Below are 21,515 nucleotides of genomic sequence, written 5' to 3' on the forward strand. Positions count from 1 at the left end.
TACAAGACCTTAATCAGCTGAATCGATGTTGAAACACTTAGTACAAAGCTGCTGGATATGAGTACATATTTCTGCCGAACCTTCTGAAAAGCAGCTACAACATTATTATTCTTGTGGTTTTATTATGGTACTTGTTGCATTTGGAAACACTTAGACAGTTTTTGTAGACCTTCTGAAGACTTTGAATTAAAAAGTAACTCTGAAAAGACTAATTTGCTTAAGTTTCACTTTGCAATTATGTCCAGTAATCAGCTCATTATAGTGTTAGATTTGATATCAGACACAATGGTGCCTTATCTAATGTCTGATAAGGTGTTGATAGATAAGATGTCCTTTCTCATTGAGCTGTATGATCCCTGATAATGTAACTCTGAGTTGCTAGGTTTGGCACAGATACACCGGGTTTTTATAGTCTGAAAATGTATTTTAGTTTTTCCTTGTTTCTGCTTGAAAGACCAGATGATGCAAAATCAGTTAAAGGAATAGAATCAAGTTCCTGTTGAGAGTTTTGTTAGTGAAGCATAAAGATTGAAAACGAAGAGATCAGCTTATCTGGTCCTGTCCTAAGTTAGAAAATCTGCACATCAGCATCTCATAAATCTCATTACCATCTTTTGTTTGCTTAAATATAGGATGGATGTATGGATTTAATGGTATCAATTGTCTCACGTATGTCTTAGTAGGAAAATAAACAAACGTGTTTCCAGAAGCCAGGCCCTTAACCCTGACTGCTTCAAGTGGGAAGCTTCTAATTGTAAGTGTGTACCTGTGTAAATATGATCAAGCAGGAAAAAAAGACGAAACCTCTGAGCGAATTACCCCTGAACAAACAAAGGTTACTAATCAGACATTGTAGAAATAAATATTTCTTCTTTATTTACATTATAGCGTAATTGTAGTAATACACTTTTGATGTTATGAGTCAAATAAAAGAAAACTGGTAGATAAGGGTTAATAATCTCTGTCACCTTTGTGAGTTAAATTTGATATTTTACAGCTGGTTTGTGGCTCCTCACTGATTCCCCCAAATGGTTTCACCCATCACCTCCCATCACACCACAATTTGGAAACTGCTGATTAGGATGACTCATCATTCACTGTAGATATTTTATTATCCTGCACCCATCACCAAAAACACTTTTATACAGTAATTAAAGCTACACGTTGGCCCCTTAACTCTATTGTATGAAACCATTGTGGGGCAATATGAAGTCTTAAATTCACCTGACGGTGACACATATTTCTGTCCGCCGACATGCAAAAGTTACACAGATCTTAGTATTTAAATTAGCAGAATAAAAGAAAGAAAGCTGTAATAATGGTAGTTAGGCTGGTCCTCGCTACTGCTTTTATCAACATGATAAACTGATTCACTTCTGTCTCTTCTGATGAGCAGCTAGTGTCTGAACACGGGGTATATTTATTTACAAAACCAATGGAAAACCATCATCAGATGATGAAGTATCACTCTCAAAACATTGTCCAAACTATTCCACAATGTTCTTCTTAAAATGTATGAAAGCTGTGTTTGTCTGCAGGGATTCAGAGGTTAAAAGAGCACCACAGTCTCAAGCTGTTCCTCTCTTCAGACAAACCATAAGCACCACAAACTCCACCAAGTTCTTAACTCAGAAGGGAGGATACAGATACAAAAATGTCAGGTGTTTTATGCCAGGGAGTAGATGGTGTTCATCGGAGAGTGGAGCTCCAGACCTCCGCTAAAGTCCAGCTCCCTGACATCTCTCCTGGTTCCTGTGTACTGGCCAATGAATGAGCCGTCTTCATTGAATGATATCTCTCCTCCTTCTCCATAGTCCACCAGACTGTCATCACTTTCTGATCGCTTCATCATTGCCTCCATAGATGGCTGGGCTCTTTGAACCCCCCTTTCCTCATCCCTACGGAATAAAAAACAAAAGTTATATTTTGGCAGCACAAACAGGATAGACTCAATGCTCCTGTACATTCAAAATGTAGGTGGACATACCATCGGGGATACGGTAGAGTTGATACACGCGCTATCCTAAAATACGAGGAGGAGGAAATATGTGTAACACATTTATTATCACATCGATCGTCTACTCACAATATCATTATTACAGTACCAGTGTGTCGAATATAGTGTCTATAGCATTAACATGAGTCATTTACATTAAAAATATTAATAACAAACCAGGTAGCATTTAAATGTAAATGTCAAAATTGTCAATATTTTGTCGTTTCATACCTTTCAAGAGACCTTGAGTGACTCAGTGTGAAAAGAATAGGGATGTGGGTTTGGTTGAATAAAGGTTTAGATGGAGAAGGTAATGGAAATAGGAAAAAAAAAAACACAAAATATTGTAAGTATCATTAAGGCCAAAATTACTGTTACCAGATTTGATTTGTACCTGTGCAACACCTTACTAAGATTTGATCAACATTAACGGTAACCTGTGGAGTGTGCGATATTTTTTACACTGCAACATCATTTTGTTGCTATTGTTATGATATAAACATGTCTGCATCACGTCATCAGTGTTTCACTGATCAAGAGTTGATGGTGGCAATGCACAAAGACAGACAACCAACCAACAACAAAGTACTAAAACTGTATAAAAGTTATACTAAATGTTTACATTCCTTTGTTAAGAAGCCCCACAGTGTTACTTTAGTTCACCAAATTGAATACTAATGCACAGCTCCAAACGCCTGTAAATACATCTCTACTGTACTGTGTTATGAGAAATAAAGACTTATTCAGTGTCAATTAGTCGTCTCACACCATTTTATCATAATGAGTACATTATTAACACACTGGAAGTAAGAATAATTATTTATGAGTTTGTTTAAGTTTCTTTTGCTTGGTTTTCCACATGCTGTTTGATGTATGCTTACCGATAATCAAATGATCCCTCCTGATCTTTGTCATCCACCAGCTCCAATGAAATGTCCTTTTTTTCACGTACTGAAATGAAAACAAACTGCTTTGTTCGAAGAGAAATGCTGTGATGTTATGATAAAGAGAATATGTGAGCTGGAAAAATGTTCAGTTATTTTCATCACTGATTAATCTGTTGCTTGTTTACATTTATTTATTTAGTAGCTTGGCCACAACAAGGACTTCAGAATATAGAAACATGTCATTGAGTGAAGACGTGTGTCTGGTTCATTGTTTTTAATCACTTTTGAAAAACAATGAATCACATATGAACAAGCTATTATTCCTTTTTGGTTTCAACATCTACATGGGCAACGAAAATATAATTAGTTTATAAAATGACCAAAGTTATACTTAAATAGACAAATCCAATGCAGATCCAGTCAGGATTCACCACTGTACCTGGGTATTTACCCCCTCGGCTCCTCTTGATGAAGCAGACTATAAGAAGGATGAGCACAATGAGAGCTACAGCACACATTATCCCGATGAACCAGCCCTGGGTGGTGATGTCGACTTGGTCCTGAGCGTATACTGTATAGGGACAAAGGTCGAAGGCAGCCTTATGCAAACACACACTTTATCAAAATCAATGGCCACTCAGAACTTAAGGTTTATGAGACCACAAAATGGGCGGTTGCATGGATTTATTGGTGAATTACTTTCAGTGGTGTAGTGGGGTGACTCGTCCGTGTGCCATTCCCCTATCCCGGCCCGGGTCCGTGCTGCCACGGAGAATCTATAACGAGTGTAGCGGTCATATCGCCGGACTGAAAAACTTGTTACATTTGGTGGGAACTCCTCGACTTGCAGCTCCTCTCCTCTGGTGGCATTCACTGTGGTGAGAACGAGGATTTTAACGAGCTGGGAGAACTCTGTGCACACAAGTGAGCAATTAAGTACTTTGCCTGCTGCCCACAAGTACATTAGGCTTTGAAGGTGCAGTCTATAAAAACACAGAAATCTCTATAGGTATTTGAAAATATTTCTGGTGCTGCGCTGATGTAATGTACCTGTCTGGTACTTTAGGGAATAGCCTGTAATTATTCCATTGGGCTCAGCTGGCAGGTCCCAGTCGACGTAAATGCTGTCCAGATGCCTCTGTTGGATCCTGAAGAATCTGGGAGCAGATGGAACTAGAGACAAAAGCATAACATGTGGTTTGCTTGTGCTTGGTGACGAGCCCCTTCATTAAATGCTAAATTAGGGACTTTTCTTACCCCCTTCAGGTGTTGAGAAGTGTATATTATTACTGGGTGGCCCTTCATATCGATTGTTTGCCACCACAATGTACATCTTGTAGTTGCTATAGGGGATGAGCTCAGTGAGAACTCCAGATGGCTCCAGACTATTGACTGGAAACGCTTTAAACTTTGTTCCTCTATTGACCCTCATCCATCTCAGCTGGCTGCTGTCTCTCCAGTAGTAGACCTGAAACATGCCAAAAAAACCAAACAAATGGCCAACAGTACATGTTTCTGTGTTTTGGTCAAAGACCTCCTGAAACACCACAAGCTGTAGCAGTCAACTGAAAGGAAGCTCAAACTCCTGAGCCAATTCTCCCATCACCAACTGAACATTACACATTGCTTTTGAGAAGCAGAAAATATTGAAGTATAACACTGCTGGACATGGGAAAATGTTTTCTAAATCACAAGTAAATCATCAAAAAGTAAAAAATCTGGACAGTATTGATTGTCAAGATTGTCCTGGTTTCCTAATATCAGACCTCGGTGATCTGGGCGTTGTCTGAGCCAGAATGACTTTTAATACTCTCATATCTGAGGTAGGCACGGTTAGTGTAATAGGGTCTTGCCTAAGGAGCCTTGTGGGAGGTGTCCTTCACAAGGCTTTGTTTCCTATGCAGCTGTCTACCTGGTATGCAGTGACCCCTAATCTGGTAACACTTTAAAATAAAATACCTCTATGTTTACAATAATGCTGCTTTAAACCAGGATATTGAACAATTATTTGTACTTTCCTCTCTTTTGCATCAAGTGGATTTTTATTTTAATCATTTTATTCAGTTCAGTCATCCTGTATAAAACACAAATTTACACGTTATTCAAAATCTATTATCCCAAGCAGAATTCACACATGTATTCACCTTGTATTCTTTCAGTTCTCCCATGATAGAGCTGCGTGCTACTGGATCCCAGTGCACAGTGACATGAGTGCTCTCGATGTTGGACACTCTCAGGTTTAGCGGTGCAGTTAAGGGGCCTTTAGGAAAACAGAGATACACAGGGAATGAGAAGAAAGTTATCATCAGTATGTAACAAATACAAACAGGTGTTTTAACCATCTGAACAATGTGAAATCATTCATGATTCCCTGTGGACTACATTTCACATTACAGCAGATTTTGCAGTGCAGTGGACTAGAGGGTTATTTTGTCTTTACGGTGTAGTTTTTGGCCAGGATACCAATTCACCACTAACTGGACCTTCACATACAGGTGTATTTAGACGACAATCCGTTACACACATTCACTGCACTCAGTTGGTCTTCATTGAACTAATTTGGTGACTTTCAGCTTCGGGGACAAACAGAACTGTTTGCTCAATAAATATAAAATAGACATTCTCATGTGCAACATGTGCTCAAGTTGCATTCTCCCTGATAAATAAATTATAAATGAACTAATTTCTGATGGAGAAACATTTGTAATGGTTTTTACTAGTTTTTCTATTTTAAAATAGGGGCTTACTAACTTTTGCACATGACTGTAGAAAGTATCCTAGTTTTCCTCACATCTATTATTGTTTATGTCATGATTTAGGTACTCACGGTCTTCCCCAGAGTAACCGATGACAATAGGAGACTCTGGGCCCAGCCCAAAGTCATTGACAGCTTGGACTTTGATCTCGTAAGGAGTAAAAGTGTCTGCATCATAGATGTAATATTTCTGCCATTTAGTAGTAGCATTTTTCCACTCCTCTCGAGAATCTCTCCTTCTCCACCACACCAGATACTTCAGGTGGGGCCCGTTCCACTCTCTGTAGGACAAAGGCTAAAGGCACGGGAGATAATGACCAGTGTTGTTTTTTGTTATTAGAAAAGAAAATCTTTAAAAGATTGTCATGATAAATATTGAAGCTTTGAGTTTTGGAGTTGTTTAGACTCTATTACCTCCCAGCTGATCTGCATGTTATTCCTCCATGTGCCGACACCCTTTAAGTTCTTGGGAACAACATCTGGGGCTGTGTAGGAAATGCAGCACCAATGCAATAAATGTTAGCTCTAAATGTAGAGTTCAACAATTTGGGAAATTTACCTATTTGAAAATGATCTATCATGAGCAGTAGATCAGATAAATAATAAATAAATAATAAATACCTTAGTGTACAAATTTAAGACAGGCAAACAGTTTTTGACTATTACCTAATGTAACTGAAACTTGGTGTGAAATAAAACTATTATATTGTCTAAAATTTCAAACAGTTCCTTGAAACTGTTCTATGTTGTACATATGGCGGTTTGTGAGTGTCTGACTAAGCATATTGATTTTAGGAGCATCAAACCCACGTGCACCACTAGTCTGGAAACGCATAGATGGACGACTGGGTCGGCTTAATCCGATTTCATTTATAGCAGTGACCCTAAACTCGTAGTAGGTAAATGGTGAAAGATGCAGGATGACAGAGTTGAGATTCCCTGGGTATGTTGACAGGTTTTTCCACTTCCCTGGCAACCAGTCATCATCATCATACTGCACTAAGTACTCTGTAACAAAGTAAGAAATTGATTTTTAAAGTGCTTGTTCCTTCTGCTTGTAAAACACAAATTGTACCATAGGCAAATTCACAAAATGTTGTGTGAATTTATGTAGCTTCATGGCTCCTACCTGTAATAGGGCTGTGGTTGCTGTCTCCAGGAATCCAAGTTAGTCTTACAGTACGTTCATATGGATCTGACAGCTCCAAGTTAGTGGGAGGATCTGGTCGGTCTACACATACAAAAAGACATTTTAAAAGCCTAACATGCCATATGAAGGACAAAAAATAATTTATTTTAAACACGTCATACCCATCACCATTAGGTGTGCTGAGGCAGATTTCTGTTCCAGTTCACTCTTGATGATACAGGTATAATTACCCTCATCGCCTCTGATTACATTAGTGATGATCAGATTTGATTCATCCAGGGAGAGTCTGTGGAAGTCAAGAACACAGTTTACAGAGAACAGAGAGCAGAACACAGAGTACACATTTGTTTAAAAATTCCTACCTCCATCCAAGAGGGACAAGCTTTTTGTCTTTCATCCAGGTAGTTGTGACAGGAGTAGTTACATCGGCTTGGACTCCACACTCAAAGCGCACGTCAGTGCCACGGATAACTTTCCTACTCTGTGGCCTTGTGACAATTAATGTGGGCTCTGGGAATGAAAGACAAAAGGATGTCACCCAATAATGCTAACTAAGGTTTTCGGTATGAAACAAACCTTCAAACAAGGTGACCCTCACCTTTGACCTCTATTCGCACTTGATTTTCATCCCTTCCTGCTACATTGCTCACTACACACAGGTAAGTTCCCTGGTCCTCTACTTGTATACGTTTGATCTCCAGAGTACCGTTATTGTGGGTCTTAAAACGATTGCCTTCAAGATTCCCCTGTCCGTATTTGGACCTGTTTGGCCATACCCATTAACAAGTTTACACACACACACACACACACACACACACACACACACACACACACACACACACACATATTAAGAGACACTGTCTGTATTCAATCTTTGCATTAAGCGTTATAAACAGCTTCTTCTCACCATCGCAAATCAGGTACCGGAGAACCAAAGTAGTGGCAGTCTAAGAAGACACGACTGCCCTCTATCACCTTGACCAGTTCATTCCTGGGCCCATGAATACGTGGCACTGCATCTAGAGAAAAAAGATAAAAACACATCAGTGAATTATCATTAATAACTCTTTAATTTATGTTATCGACATTCCCTTTCCCTCTTAAAGCATAACTTTGGTCACTTTGTATTTCAAATTAATTGTCCACAATTACCATACAGACACTAAAACCACCATTGGATCTTCGTGTCCTCTCACATTTGCCAGTTGTCAGCCTGCAGCTTGAATTCAAAACCAAACATTGACAGTATCTAAAGTTGTATAATTTACTATTCAAATATCTATAGTTTAAAGTAGTTATTTGACACGTAATTTTGAGGTAACAGGTATTTTGACAGTCTACTTGCTTCATGCTACATGCAGATTGCTTGATTGCTGAAAGCATTAGGCTATTATTGATGTACTGTAATTATGACTAGGAAAGTACAACCAATTGTAATAGGAAACTGGTGGAGGAAATGTATAGTTTATCTTAAACTAGTATACATTTTTGAATTGCTAACCCCTCTGAGTAATCGCCCACATCTCAGGTTAAGTCATGACAGAATAAAACAATGCTTTAAACCAGCGGTTCCCAACCCTGGTCCTCACGGACTCCTGCCCCACTTGTTTGTCAATTGTCACCACCAAACTAGCACCCTACTCACTGCTTATTACTTGGAATAGGTTTGTGGATCAGAAGCTGAAGGAAACTATCTTAGATTAAGGTGAGGTGTGGGAAGACAAAGCAAAGTGGTATCTTCCAACTTCTGACTTGACTGAACACACCTGATCTAGGCAGTAGTGAGTAAGGGGCTTGTTGGTCACTGTTTTATATGATAAATGTCACAAATAACAAAGCAGTAACTTACGTAGAACATTGACAAACGCATTGGCCAATATGTACCCATACTCATTTGAAGCATTGCACTGGTAGACAGCAGTGTTTGCAGTAGTCACACTGTGGAAACTCAGTGTGTCTCCTGACACCTGTCTGTTAGGCTCTGGTGTAGCGCCTGAAAAAAAAAAAAAAGCAACATCAATATGATTTAAATGTATTTGTATTGAGTGGGGGTCATCTCCGAAAACTTACTATCAATAGGTTCCCCATTGATGAACCAGCTGACTGTGGGACGAGGAGCCCCGTCCGAACGACATACCAAACGTCCATTTTCCTCTGGAGCTAAAACTAAATTAGTGGGCTTCTCCAACCAGAATGGAGCCGCTGTGAAATATGAGAAAGTTTCTTTTTAAAAAAAATTATTGTGCAGTAAAAACATAGAATGCTGGATGTGTTATAAGTTGTGTCTCACCCTTTACCACGACAGTTATTGTGTGCTGAATGTAGCTTATCTTATTGGTAGCAGTACACACATATTCACCAGCATCCTCAAAAGACGCCTTTGGGATTTGAATCATCTTGTTAAAGTTCTTTACTTTCATACGTGGCTTCACCACCAGGTTCTCGCCATCCTTGGTCCAGGTAATTTGAGGAGTTGGCCTTGATTATGATAAACAAGCCTTTACACAGGACGACTTTTGTGAAATCAAATTGAAAATCACATTCACGGAAAATATAAAGACATACACATACAAAAAGAAAGGTCTACATTTATAATTGTGATCTCAAATTGACACTCACAGTCCTGCAGCAATGCACTCCAGGAGTAGTTCTTCCCCTAGCAGGACCAGTACGGAGCTGGAAGAGCCTGTGGGAGACAGCCAGGTGGGGGCAGCCTCTGCCACTGTTCGAGCTACAGGAAACAAACCAGAATACACCAGGCACACATGAATTAAACTGTATTTGGTAATTTGCTGTTTTTGTGGGCTTGTCCGTGTTTATTTATCTATAGGGGCGTGCAGGTTACGAAATAATACAACTGGTAAAATTATGTTTTGAAAAAGTTATAATGAAAGAAAAGAAATAAAATCAGAAACTTTGATCATAAAGTCATACTCACTTGTAAGCACCTTGACAACCACGGGCATCTTCTGCTGGATGACGTTCTTGTAGGGGAAGCGGGCATTACAGCAGTAATCAGTTGCAGAGTCATTGAACAGGACATTAGAGAAGTACAGATCTCCACTGATTCCCATGGAAACCCTGCGGTCCTGCCGCACAGGCTGTGTGGTGGGGAAAGCTGTCTGGATGGGCCATCTGAAGGGTCTGGCATATGAGCCTGCCATGAAACATGATGTTGAAAGTAAATTCTGTTCACAGGTTGTTTTAGCAGCTAAAATTTTTGAAACCGTGTTAAACCACTAGATAAATAATCCAAATATCCCTGCAACTGAGATGTAACTCCACAGGGACACTCACAGCTGGACATCCAATAGGTTTCAGGCTTAGGTGGGCCAGGTGGAGGGTCACAGGACAGGACCAAAGGCAAGCCAATGCTGACCACCACAGGCTCCAGAGGTTCCTTTGGCCACATTGGAGCTCCTACAGAACCACAGAGTAATGTATTCACTGAGCAACTTGTATTATTAAATAATTAAAAGATAATAATGTGATAATAATGACACTATATTGATAAGATGTACAGATTAACAAGCAAAGAACAGGAGAACAAACATCACCAGATTGTATTTTTTTTAAATATCATAAATAATGCTATTTATGGAACCTTCTATAGACAGACAATAATAAAAAGTATGTGGGAGCTGAAGAAAGTGTTCTGTTTTGTTCCATTTGGTTCTTGTTGCAGTTTTAGTTAATCAAACAATCCCTGCTACTGGGTTCAGTCCAAAATACTGCTGCTAGAAATTCAGCAGAAAATGAGCTTTAACTGTGCAGATGAGTGCAGATTAAGTGGCTCTTAACAAATTTCTCAGCACTGTTTGAGTAACAAAGCCAATGTTTGGCAGTGGGTTACATGGGAACACACACACACACACACACACACACACACACACACACACACACACACACACACACACACACACACACAGTACTTTAACTTACTGTACAGTCGTAGTCTGATCTTGTGAGAGTATGCAGACCCATACTCATTGGAGGCAATGCACTGATACTCTGCTTCATACTGTTCTGGATTGTTTCTGGCGTATATGTCCAGCGTGCCTGAACGCCTGCGCATCGACGTCTGAGGGTCACGTGCAACGTTGAAATACTTCCCATTTCGCCTCCAAGAGAAACTTCACGATTGAGCAAAAAGTGTGAAGATAGAGACAGTTAAGTAGTGGTTTGCACATAAAGATGTCAGCTTTAGTGTAACTGTTCAGTGGGTGACACAAGCTCTTACATAGGATGAGGGTTTCCTTTGGCTTCACACTCTATGACCATAGTGTCTTTTGAGTCAACAATATGCTCCTTCATTGACTGTTTTATGATGGTTGGGGGTTGTCTGACTGCAGAGAGAGCAGTATATCATCCCATTAGCTATGAAATGTATGCGACCAGACAATACACAAATTAGAACCAGTTAACCGGTTAAGTAAGTGACTCACTTTCTAATGGGATATCCATACTCCAAACACTCTGCCATACAAGCAGCAGCAGCACTGGTTTGACCAGTGTCTTCATCTTTACACTTCATTTAATCCACAGATACTTTTGGTCACCAATATTCCTGTGGGAAAATTAAATGAGAGAAAATACATTTATGAGTATTCATTTTAAGCAGTTTGAATCAGTTCTCAGCCAAATGACATATCATAAATATTATCTAGTATGGTATAAAACAATACTTAAAATGTCTGAAAACCAACCTTAAGTACAGTACTTAATACAGGTTTAACACTTATAATAAACAGAACAGAATCATCATTCCCACACAGTAAGAACAAACAATTAGACAGCTGTGAAAATGCTCCCCCCCAAGTGTGATGGGAATAAACTGTACATAAATAAAGACTTGTGAGTACAAAGCTTCCCTATTATACTGTTGCTGTAAATAAATAATGAATGAACTATAGGTCATGTTTATCAAAAAGTTATCAGTAATTACCTTTCACAAATCAGGAGTCTCTCCTCCCCATCTCAGTGGCTTCCCCAGTCTATTAATTATTCCAGTGAAATTATTGTTTTTAATGCTGTATTCCAATTCATGCCTATGTTCTTCAAATATCAGGTCAAGGACCCTTCAGGAGTTGATACACTTCAGTGATAGAGTTTGTTTCTGTTGCTGCCACTTACATCCTGCCCACCCATCTCATGAATAATTAATGAGCACCATACACAACCTACGCCTCACCCAGCACATTTCACTGGTCTGACCAAGCATAATCCTGAGCAATCTTTATTGAACACAGTCACAAAGTTTGTCACATCAAACACAATCCAATCAAAAACAAAAGCAGGGAAATTATATAAATGTTTTGATTGATAACAGTAACAGCTGAGGGAAGAATAAAGGGAAGAAACCAAGAAACACGGGACTTATGTTTCTTAAACCTGATTATTGTTTTTAATTGCTGAATAATTTGTGTTGACCCATTCCAGTCCTACCGAAATTGGTGGGTTTGGCCAGATGAAAGCACAAACAATTCAAATTCTGTACAATTTGCATTCCTGTTGGTTTTGATGACATCAAAATGTGGGCTTTATTGTTTACTGGAGTTTACAGTCTATCAAAGCAATGTTTGTTTCTCTCATATGAATTTTACATGTGATAAATTTCGAGTCACATGGCTCCAGCACAAAAGCATAATTATCCCACATTCAGAAAAAAGCAATATAGTACGCTGAAAAGGTACTCCACAAACACACTCTGTAATTTTCATTTCTGAATTTTTTTTATACTATTCACAGGCCTCAGAGGAGGAGGAGGTCATAGCCATTTAACTGAGAAAATCCTACGGGGGGAAGGAGCAGGTTTTTTTCTAGAAACAGTGCCAAGGATCCAGGAGAAGCTGTATTTGTGTTAGACAAAAGCCGTCTCAGGGCTGCCGACAGAGTCCTGACCTGTGTGGGCTTCCAGGCATCCACATAGTCCTGAATGTACAGGCCAGCACTGACTGACTAATTAATAGCTTGGTGGTGGGTGTTAAGGGTAGAAAAAGGTGGCATGGCTGATCATTACTGAACTGATTTCATTCATTATTTGCAGCAGTTATGTGAAAAGCAGTTATGATGTAACTCAATGAGACTCTCAAGTCACTGTCGATGATGCTCTGTGTCGTCTTGGTCCCATCTTTGTGCAAATGCACAACCAGACTTGCTTCACACTGAAAACTAAAGCCTGGGTGGGGGGGTTGGGGGGGCGTCCTGCCTCTGAGAATGGGCTTTTCTCAGCGTATACTGGAATGAAGCAGTCCTGGCAGTGAGTACTGATCAGTGCCATGCACCAGATTGCACAGTGAAGAGGCAGAGAGGCGAACAGAGCTGGTTCAGTGACGACAAGAAGGTCTCTGAGCTCGCGGGTTATCTCTTGGCACGTGTGCCCAGGGTTTGGGTAAGAGCAGATGGCACGTGGGAGGGGGCGTTCAAATAGACAAGCTGCCCGTTTAGAATCAGGGTCCCTGTCATTTGCAATTTGACATCACAGCACTAAGGGGGATGAAAAGAGAGTGCTGGACAGGCAAGTCCCATTGAGCAGGACACTGTGTCAATAAAGTCATGCACCCATGTGCAATCAAAATATTGCTGCATTTTAGACACAAACAATTTCATTCTCTACTGTACTTTATGATAGAATTTGCAAAATCTAGGAATCAAGCTACCACGAGCCTCCAAATCAATTTACCCAGGGCATTAAATACCAATGCTGTGTCAAGACCTGGGCCTCCCATAGACATGAGCATTAAACCCTTTAATCTCAGCCTGTGAAACACAGGGTTTGGAGGGCGAGCAGCTCTACATTAACATATGTTCTTGAGCATATCTACTACAAATATTTTTAAAAAGTATCATAGCGTAACTTTAACTTCAGCAGTGCTTAGTGATATATGTTAAAATCAGTCTAACCAGGGGTGAGGTAGTAGTAATGTGCAAGTAAGGTCGTGTAATGTCAACTTTTTATTCCATTACTCTTATACAACTTAGACTAGACCAACACAATTTGGATATTTTACTGTCTTATCTGCAAGATTATTACCCAGATCTTTAAAACAGGTCAATACATAATAGTAAGCATTTGAGGAAAAATCCATGGAGATACATCTCAGCAGAATGTCCGCATCTGAACTGAATTTGATGGAAGCCGTGTTGGATATGTAATTAAAATATGCAGTCTAGCAACAAATATTAATTTCACTAAAGAGGAGAAAAAAAGGGTTTATTATTTGGGGTACATGGATGTCTACACAAAATGTCACGAAAGCCAAAAAAACTTGAGATGCTATAGTCTGAACCAAAGTTGTGAACCACCAGACTGACTGACATCACTATTTCTTTTGTGGCTAAAAATACAAAGACCCATTTATAAGTACTATAAATGCACATTATTATGTTAACCTTTTTTACTTCAGCTGCAGGTGTGACAGTTGAACAATACTCTCATTGTTGTAGACCCCTCCCATTTCCCAAGTCTAAGTGCGACATTATTCAAACCTGGACTTCCATTGATGACTACAAGAATTACCGTGCTCCTTTACAGTGCGACAAAACTATACAAAAAATGTTTTAATGCTGTGGTGGAATCATGGAAACTATATATCATCTGTTATTAGACATCCGAACACTAAGTACAGCACAACTTGCTGCATATGGGGCTGTGTGGCCTCAAAAAAAGTCCACCACAACATTGGAAACACCAGTTTGTCATTGTTATAACCGATCAACTAAAATTCAAAAAGATCCTACCTTTAATTGTTTTCTCTGCTCCTTGATTTGGAGAAAATATTCCTATGTCCCTCCTATCAGGCTAGATCCACAGCAGCTTTTTCACACTAAGATTAACTACTTGACCAGCTGTATCTGGTTATAGTAGTATTAATTACTCAATCATCTAATGCAGGTGACAGAAGAAAATAACAGAGGCACGCGTGGCCCATCAGCGGCTGCTCCGAGCCTGGGTCACATGGCTGGCATAAAGGCCCCAGATCCTATTAGAATAAATCTATTGTGAAAACAACACATAAATATAACATCATCACCACTGTGACAGGAGAGCACCCTAGTTATTGGATTAGGTTTCGGTGTCATCCAGCGTCAGTGTAGCAACAATCAAAAACTGTACAGCAGCCATAGAAGATCAATTTTTGTATTTTGTCAGGAAAGCTGTTGGGTTTTCAGAGTGTTAGATGGGGCTGGGTTACTGACCTTGTGTGTTCACCCTGGCTGGCACGATCGCACACTCAGTCACACAAAGCGTTTCTGTCTGGAACAAAGTCAGTCTGTTGTGGAAGGCAGGGTGCAGCTTCCAGACACATGTGGATGTGTGTAGGGCGAGGGGGTGAGGGGGTGTGGGGGGGGGGGAGATTTAACCCATCACATTCACAAGTGATCAAGTGACTGCTTGGCTTTTCCCTCAGTGATAAACTCTTACGTCATTTGCCAACACCAGGGGGAATTTTTGAATGAGTTGAAGAAAAGTGGAGACATTTTATAAATGAAGCAGTCTTCATAAATACAAACTTATTCAAGCAAATAGACATAAAAGACCTGATTGGCTGTTATAAAAAACATAAAGCATAAAAATACTGTTTATAACCAAATTGTAAATCAGTTATTGAATTATGTCCGTTACACAAAGGTTTTTTTAAATAAGGTGCATGAATGTGCGTGTTTCATGTTTCTTGAATGTGTGTTTTTGGTCTGAGCTTCTAGGAAGAAGAAGTCATCAAACTAAATGCTGTATGCACTTAAAAGACATGTATACATGTGTGCATGGGATACGATGTTGTAGATCTTGTCCTAACTACTCATATCGATCTTTGTTTTATCCCCAAGACTCTCTTAGTCACCCAGTCCTTAAATTCTGCTCACAGAATTTAAAGACCATTTTCTGCTTTCTCTCCAAGTGGGTCCAACTCATCTGAGGCCCATGGCTGGCTCTCCTCCTGCAGCATCAGAGACATTAGCACGGTTAAAGAGGAGGAAGATGTAAACTGACCCAATACCAAGGGTCTGAACAAACTGGCAGGGCTGAATATGCCCTAACAGACGACTCTCAAGGACAACCAAAGCACGAGGGTTGTTGAGGATAACTCCTGCATCAAGTGAGAAACATTTAAAATACATTTATTTCACTAGTGAACTGGACAAAGATTCAGTTCATTTCTAACCTGTCCTGAATTGTACAAATGAGATAAAAAAGACTCGATTTTACACTGTAATGCATAGATATGCATAATACAACTCATCGGCTAATAAAAGTAGCGTTATGGATTAGAGTTGTTAAAGCTTTCATTTATTTGGAGGAGCTACAGAATAGGGTTTACAGTTTCTTTCTGTAATTTCAGGGTAAAGTGGTCAGGCTTCTATAAACATAGATCCATCTCTCATCCACCACCCTAATAATTTGTGTACAGTCCTTTACTGTAAATATATCAGACTTTTATTCCATGTATTTCATTTGCAGACAAACAAAACTAAACATTATTACATTTTGTCATTGTCTTTGTGTCTTTATTTACTAAAATCAATTTAATTCCTCATTTGAAAAGCTTCAATGCAGACGCAAATGTAGTTGCCTACATGGTGAATTCCACTTGCAAGGGAAACTCCTGGAAGTGTCCTGGAGCAGCAAACGATGCTCCTGTCACATCTGGTAACCTGAACTGCCGGCATAGCAGCTGAGAGAATCTGCTTTGTGGTTGTAGCTAGCGAGGAGGAAGGGCTTTGGATTTGTACCCACCGCTCTAATTGCTGACATCTGATACAGAATTACATATTAATACCAGTATCAGATATTACCAACACCATGACCCTGCAAACTTAATTTAGTGCTTTAATTGCTTTAATTTTACCACAGTGCACTTTGCTGTTATTTATGAGTAATGCTGTAATATTGTTTCCGAGGTCTCAGTGTCATAGTAGGAATAACTTCAGCCCTGCTTCATGGTCCCAATGCTTCACAGCCAAATCAGCAACTACATGTCAGCAAGTGTCTCCTCTTGAGAAAACTGGGCCAAACCCAGCATGATAATAATACATAACACATGCAGGGGGTGGAAAAGTGAGACACAGAATTATAGATTCAGACTGGGAAGCATCGAGATGTTGTTGAGAATACATTATATGGTTATATTTAGCTGTTGTTTGTCACCTGCACTCAACAGATGGAGTCAACAACCGGTGAAACTTTCTGCTTTTCTCCTCCTCCACTTACTTTAACACCTAGAGAGGCACCACATCTCTGGAAAAGGCAATATACTGACAAAACCATGCAGATATATTTTCATTACTCTATGTCATCATCATGGGCATGGTTACATTTAATTGTATTAATAAATTGCTTAAGTCACTTTTTAGGTCGACATGATCAAATTATTTTTCCTTCTATCCTATAAAGTAAAGCATCTGCTTTAAAAAAGCTATGACATTTTTTGAAATAGAAATTTTTAAATGGAATGAAAACTTTACTTCTCAAAGCACAAACCAAAGACTTTCAGTGATTTCACTGGCAAACGTTTGTTGATCAGTTTATCATATTCACTTTAAACATATGGGGGTATCATGGTGTTTGCAAGTAAAGACACACATCATAAGAAAATTGTAAATCAGAATTTTGGTCTTTTACAATTGACAGTTAATATTGTGAAAAAATTCCGGGACTCTGGGAAAAGCCAACGATGGACACATTTGTTGAATGTGTGTGACCTTTGAGCCCTCAGAAGCCACTGCATGGTCCTTCTTTTCTCAATTGGACTGAAGCTATTTGAGCTTGTGAGATAGATTGAAAAGTATTTTTTTGTATTTGCCATTTTTTTGCACAGGAAGTGAAGGGAGTAATTGATTTATTCTTGCAAAGTGATGATAATTTACCTCCCAGCTGCTGAAGATGCTTTTGCCTGTTGCCACTGTTGCCTGTTCTGAACCTAATTGTACTTGAGACTTTTCAACTTCCTTTTAGTTTATAATGCAGGTGTTTTGCATTTTTCTATTTTTGGCTGGAAGACATGGTTTCTAAATGCTCCTGCCCTTGAGCTTATTGCAACCCCTGTGAGAAAACGGAGTTTATGTGATTAGCAACTATAGCTCTCATCGAATCTTGTTGGAAAAGAGCTGATGTTAAACAGTTGCAGTCCAGGATTTTTCTAGGCTGAAGGACTTGTTTCTGAGCTCTCGTGTTGGTTCTTTTTTCTATTCCTATGGCCTTGAGAATCTCTTTGTTCTCTGATGTATTCTGCTCTCTGACTGCTTGACTTTAGCTGCACCTCCGTGATGGACCGAGATATTCTTGAGTTGTGACACAGGTACAGTATTTCCACAAAGAACACATGACACTCTTTCTCTATCAATTAAAGAAAAACTTCAAAGAAAAACTATTCTGAGCCTTTTCAAATATGCCAGAGGGACCTCTAAATACTCTTTGAATGTAGAGGAAGCCTGTGTCTCTGCCTGTAGAGGATCAATCAAAGCGATGCTTTAGCCAGACAAGGATACTTTCTGAGAAACATCATTAGGTACAGTACTTTGCTTTGCAGTGGGATCTAGAGAAAACAACAAACAAACATACAAACAAACATACAAACAAACAAACAAAGATACAAAATGCATGCTGATCCATGCAGACAGTTCCATAAACAAACAAAATCAGTAGAGTTTGTGCTTTTACTGTGAGCTGTTAGACTGGGTATAAACACTGTGTGACAGCCTCACATTAACCCCATACCTCAGTAAATAAACCAGTTTACATGACCTGTACAATGGGGTCAAAAAAAGGAATTACACCCATTGAAAGTTAACACCTTTTATTTTTTACAACACTGAATCATAGACAATTTAAGTCTTAATTTTTATACATTATTAGCTACTTCTTTTCACACACACACACACACACACACACACACACATATATATATATATATATATATATATATATATATATATATATATATATATATATATATATAGAGAGAGAGAGAGAGAGAGAGAGAGAGAGAGAGAGAGAGAGAGACGTGTGAGAAAAACAGCTTTGCTGGCATATCATTATCAATTATAAGTGTGTATTATTACTTTTTGGGGTTCATAAAATTAAATTATGTTTGTGAATATGGATCCTACACACAAGACCTGTTTCTGTAGTTTTTATAGAGACAAACAGCATAAGTGTCCAATGGTTAACCATGTTTATTTTCCACTTACAGTAAGTACAGCAGGAGAAGTTCATGAACTAAAGCACAGTGGCTGCTCACACTACTCCTACCTTGACAGAAAATGGCTGATAAAAGCATCCACTGAGGGTTTACCTGAATAAAATCAGCTCATCTGTTTTCACATTTCCACTTCAAACAGTTCTGCCTTCTGAAGTCTGACTAACTGTTAGAAGCACTATTTCTCCTATGCTGTGACAGTTCAGTGCTTCAGTCGTGTATAACTTTAATCCTATTGGCTGAGCTGGGCTCAGGAAGTAGACAAGTTCAACCAGTCAGACCACACAGGAAGTTGGGTGAAGCCTTGTTCTCTTGGTGAAGTGATGTTACCTGCTTTACAGTACAATGAATAAACAAATACACCAGGTGTATAGTGGGAAAAAACTTTATTAATATACATTTCAGAATATTTTTTTACAGAGTTGTAAATCTGCGGTATTTCTTTTTGAAATAAATGAAAATATGCATAATTTCATACACATTTTTCACATCTTTCTATCGAGTAGTAACTAAACAGCACCCTGTAAATATTAAATATGAAATCATTAATTATAAATAATATTTACTGTAATTTTTCCAGGTCCATCCTAAACATGGAATTATTTTCTTGTCTTGCATATTGTCTCGCATAAAATGAATTTTAGTAATTTATACTGCTGCTGTGGACTTGAGAAACACACTGGAAACAGAATGAATGTCCCTGCTGTAAAGTATATCACAGACTATGGACGTGTTCCTCTAATCGCCATGACCTTTGACACTGCAATGTGCTGTTGATGTAACATGCTCACAACAAAAAGAAGCTTGTGATATTTTAAAATCCTGAGCATATTCATCTGTCCTCCCAATAAAAGGACAATACTTTCAGATAGAACTCATAAGAAATATATCTTCTCAAGAAATATATCACGAAACTACAATCAGTTTGGGTTTTTTGTGTTTCCTTTGAGCATGCAACCACTAAATGTTGATTTCACACAGTTGAACAAAATCTTATCACCTACTTAACTTATCATTTCCGGCTATATTTGATAGTCTGATAATGAAGACCCAATATTAATTAATCAATCAATCAAGCAGTCATTTAACAAAACTCCTACAGACCAATTTCATGCTCACTGGTGATATGATGTTAGCCTTACAATGACATCTAGTGGCAGATTCCTGTCAGTTTGGTCTATGTAGGTGCTTGAAAAATTTAATTCGATCTGAGATACTGACAGAAAACTGAATGTATTTCACTTCAGTGATTTTCAGTTTTATCCCTGCATATTTGTCCTGGTATGAGTGTGTCATTTATCTTTGTCTTTGTTGTGGAGATTGCAGCCTTCCTTTTTAAGTGCTTCTGCTTTTACCCTGCAAACATATATACACATATCTAATAGCCACATTTCAATTTTAGTGTCTTTTAATAGATGTGGAAAATAACTGCAGAATTAAGTCTGACTAAAAAATGCTACAAGCAAAGACTTCTGCATAAGTGACAGCTCCACATCATAAATATTTTATCAGGCAGCACATTATTTCCCTTCAGCAAAGAACAATTTTTCAGTTATGGTGAAAAACTGTAATTATGCAGTATTTATCTAGTTCTTCTTTAGAATCTATTATTTTAATATACGTACTGTATTTTCTGGCAAAGATGGCTTCAGGCTTGTCCCTGAATGCTCCCACAGGAAGCCACACCATGAAGTGAACCCACCTTTATAAACAACCCTTCTATGATCTTATGCAGTTCTGCTTAGAAATAGTGTGGCAAGTATTTGAGCCACTAGAGAGGTCAACTTAAAGTTGGCTTACAGGACGAGTAAAAGTGTTTCCCCAACTCGGCAACACTATTGATTAATTCCTAACTAAAGGTCAATTAATTATCACTCAGTGATTTATTGGCCATCAATAATGTCATTAATAGAACTAATACACCCTTTAAACAGAAAGAGTTGCATTTGACGAATTAAATGAAATTAACATTACACCTGTAGCTAAAAGTCCCCCCCCCAAAAAAAACAAACAAAAAAAAAACAATAAAATTACAATAATGCTTTCCAGCTTTATTTCTGACTAATATTTTGCGGACAGATGTGACTCTGGGTTTTATCAGATCATTTACTTAAGCAAAAGTACCAAAGAATAGTAGAGAAAAAATATACTCAAAGTACTAAAAGTAGCAATACTATTTAGGCATAATGGGCCTGTGGCAACACATTTATTACTGTGGTATTTTTTTAACTAATGGCACTTACTGTAGCACACATAATATGTGCTAATGCAGACTAACAGAATATAAAGCAGCAGCAAATAGCTTCGACACCAGCAGAGATAAAGTTGTTAGTCTGTGTCTGCTGCTAAAAACAAATGTTTTTTCTTAAATATTCTCAATTTGTAAAACAGCTGAAAGTACAATGGTTCCACTAAATTGGTGAAGTACATAGGTACAGATACAGTTAACCTGCTCAATAACCAAAACTAACACGTTACAAGCCAACACTCATGTGGTAAACACAAACAGAGGTCGCACACAGAGGTCAGA

General features: G+C 38.6%; 1 protein-coding gene across 6 annotated transcripts; it reads right to left on the minus strand.

The window, feature by feature from the left end:
• Positions 1-874: 874 nt before the first annotated feature.
• On the minus strand, positions 875-15,089 carry nfascb (neurofascin homolog (chicken) b). Of its 6 annotated transcripts, none has more exons than XM_067525860.1 (27): positions 14,988-15,089; positions 11,234-11,355; positions 11,029-11,134; positions 10,731-10,921; positions 10,086-10,208; positions 9,727-9,945; positions 9,408-9,519; positions 9,079-9,266; positions 8,859-8,990; positions 8,638-8,781; positions 7,696-7,807; positions 7,387-7,550; positions 7,151-7,298; positions 6,950-7,074; positions 6,768-6,869; positions 6,449-6,646; positions 6,053-6,123; positions 5,711-5,933; positions 5,028-5,143; positions 4,141-4,351; positions 3,934-4,056; positions 3,583-3,756; positions 3,323-3,454; positions 2,878-2,947; positions 2,228-2,239; positions 1,988-2,023; positions 875-1,898 (listed from the first exon to the last, which is right to left on the minus strand). In XM_067525860.1, exons 2-27 carry the CDS (start codon positions 11,307-11,309, stop codon positions 1,667-1,669), a joined length of 3,540 nt encoding a protein of 1,179 aa, XP_067381961.1. In that variant the 5' UTR covers positions 11,310-11,355; positions 14,988-15,089; the 3' UTR covers positions 875-1,666. The 6 variants fall into 6 exon arrangements, 4 of the variants coding, with proteins under 4 accessions (XP_067381961.1, XP_067381959.1, XP_067381960.1 ...); XM_067525858.1 differs by lacking the exon at positions 14,988-15,089 and adding an exon at positions 14,529-14,966; XM_067525859.1 differs by lacking the exon at positions 14,988-15,089 and adding an exon at positions 11,734-14,454.
• Positions 15,090-21,515: the final 6,426 nt, after the last annotated feature.

This window comes from Channa argus, chromosome 13 (genome assembly GCF_033026475.1).
Source record: "Channa argus isolate prfri chromosome 13, Channa argus male v1.0, whole genome shotgun sequence".
Taxonomy (NCBI): domain Eukaryota; kingdom Metazoa; phylum Chordata; class Actinopteri; order Anabantiformes; family Channidae; genus Channa; species Channa argus.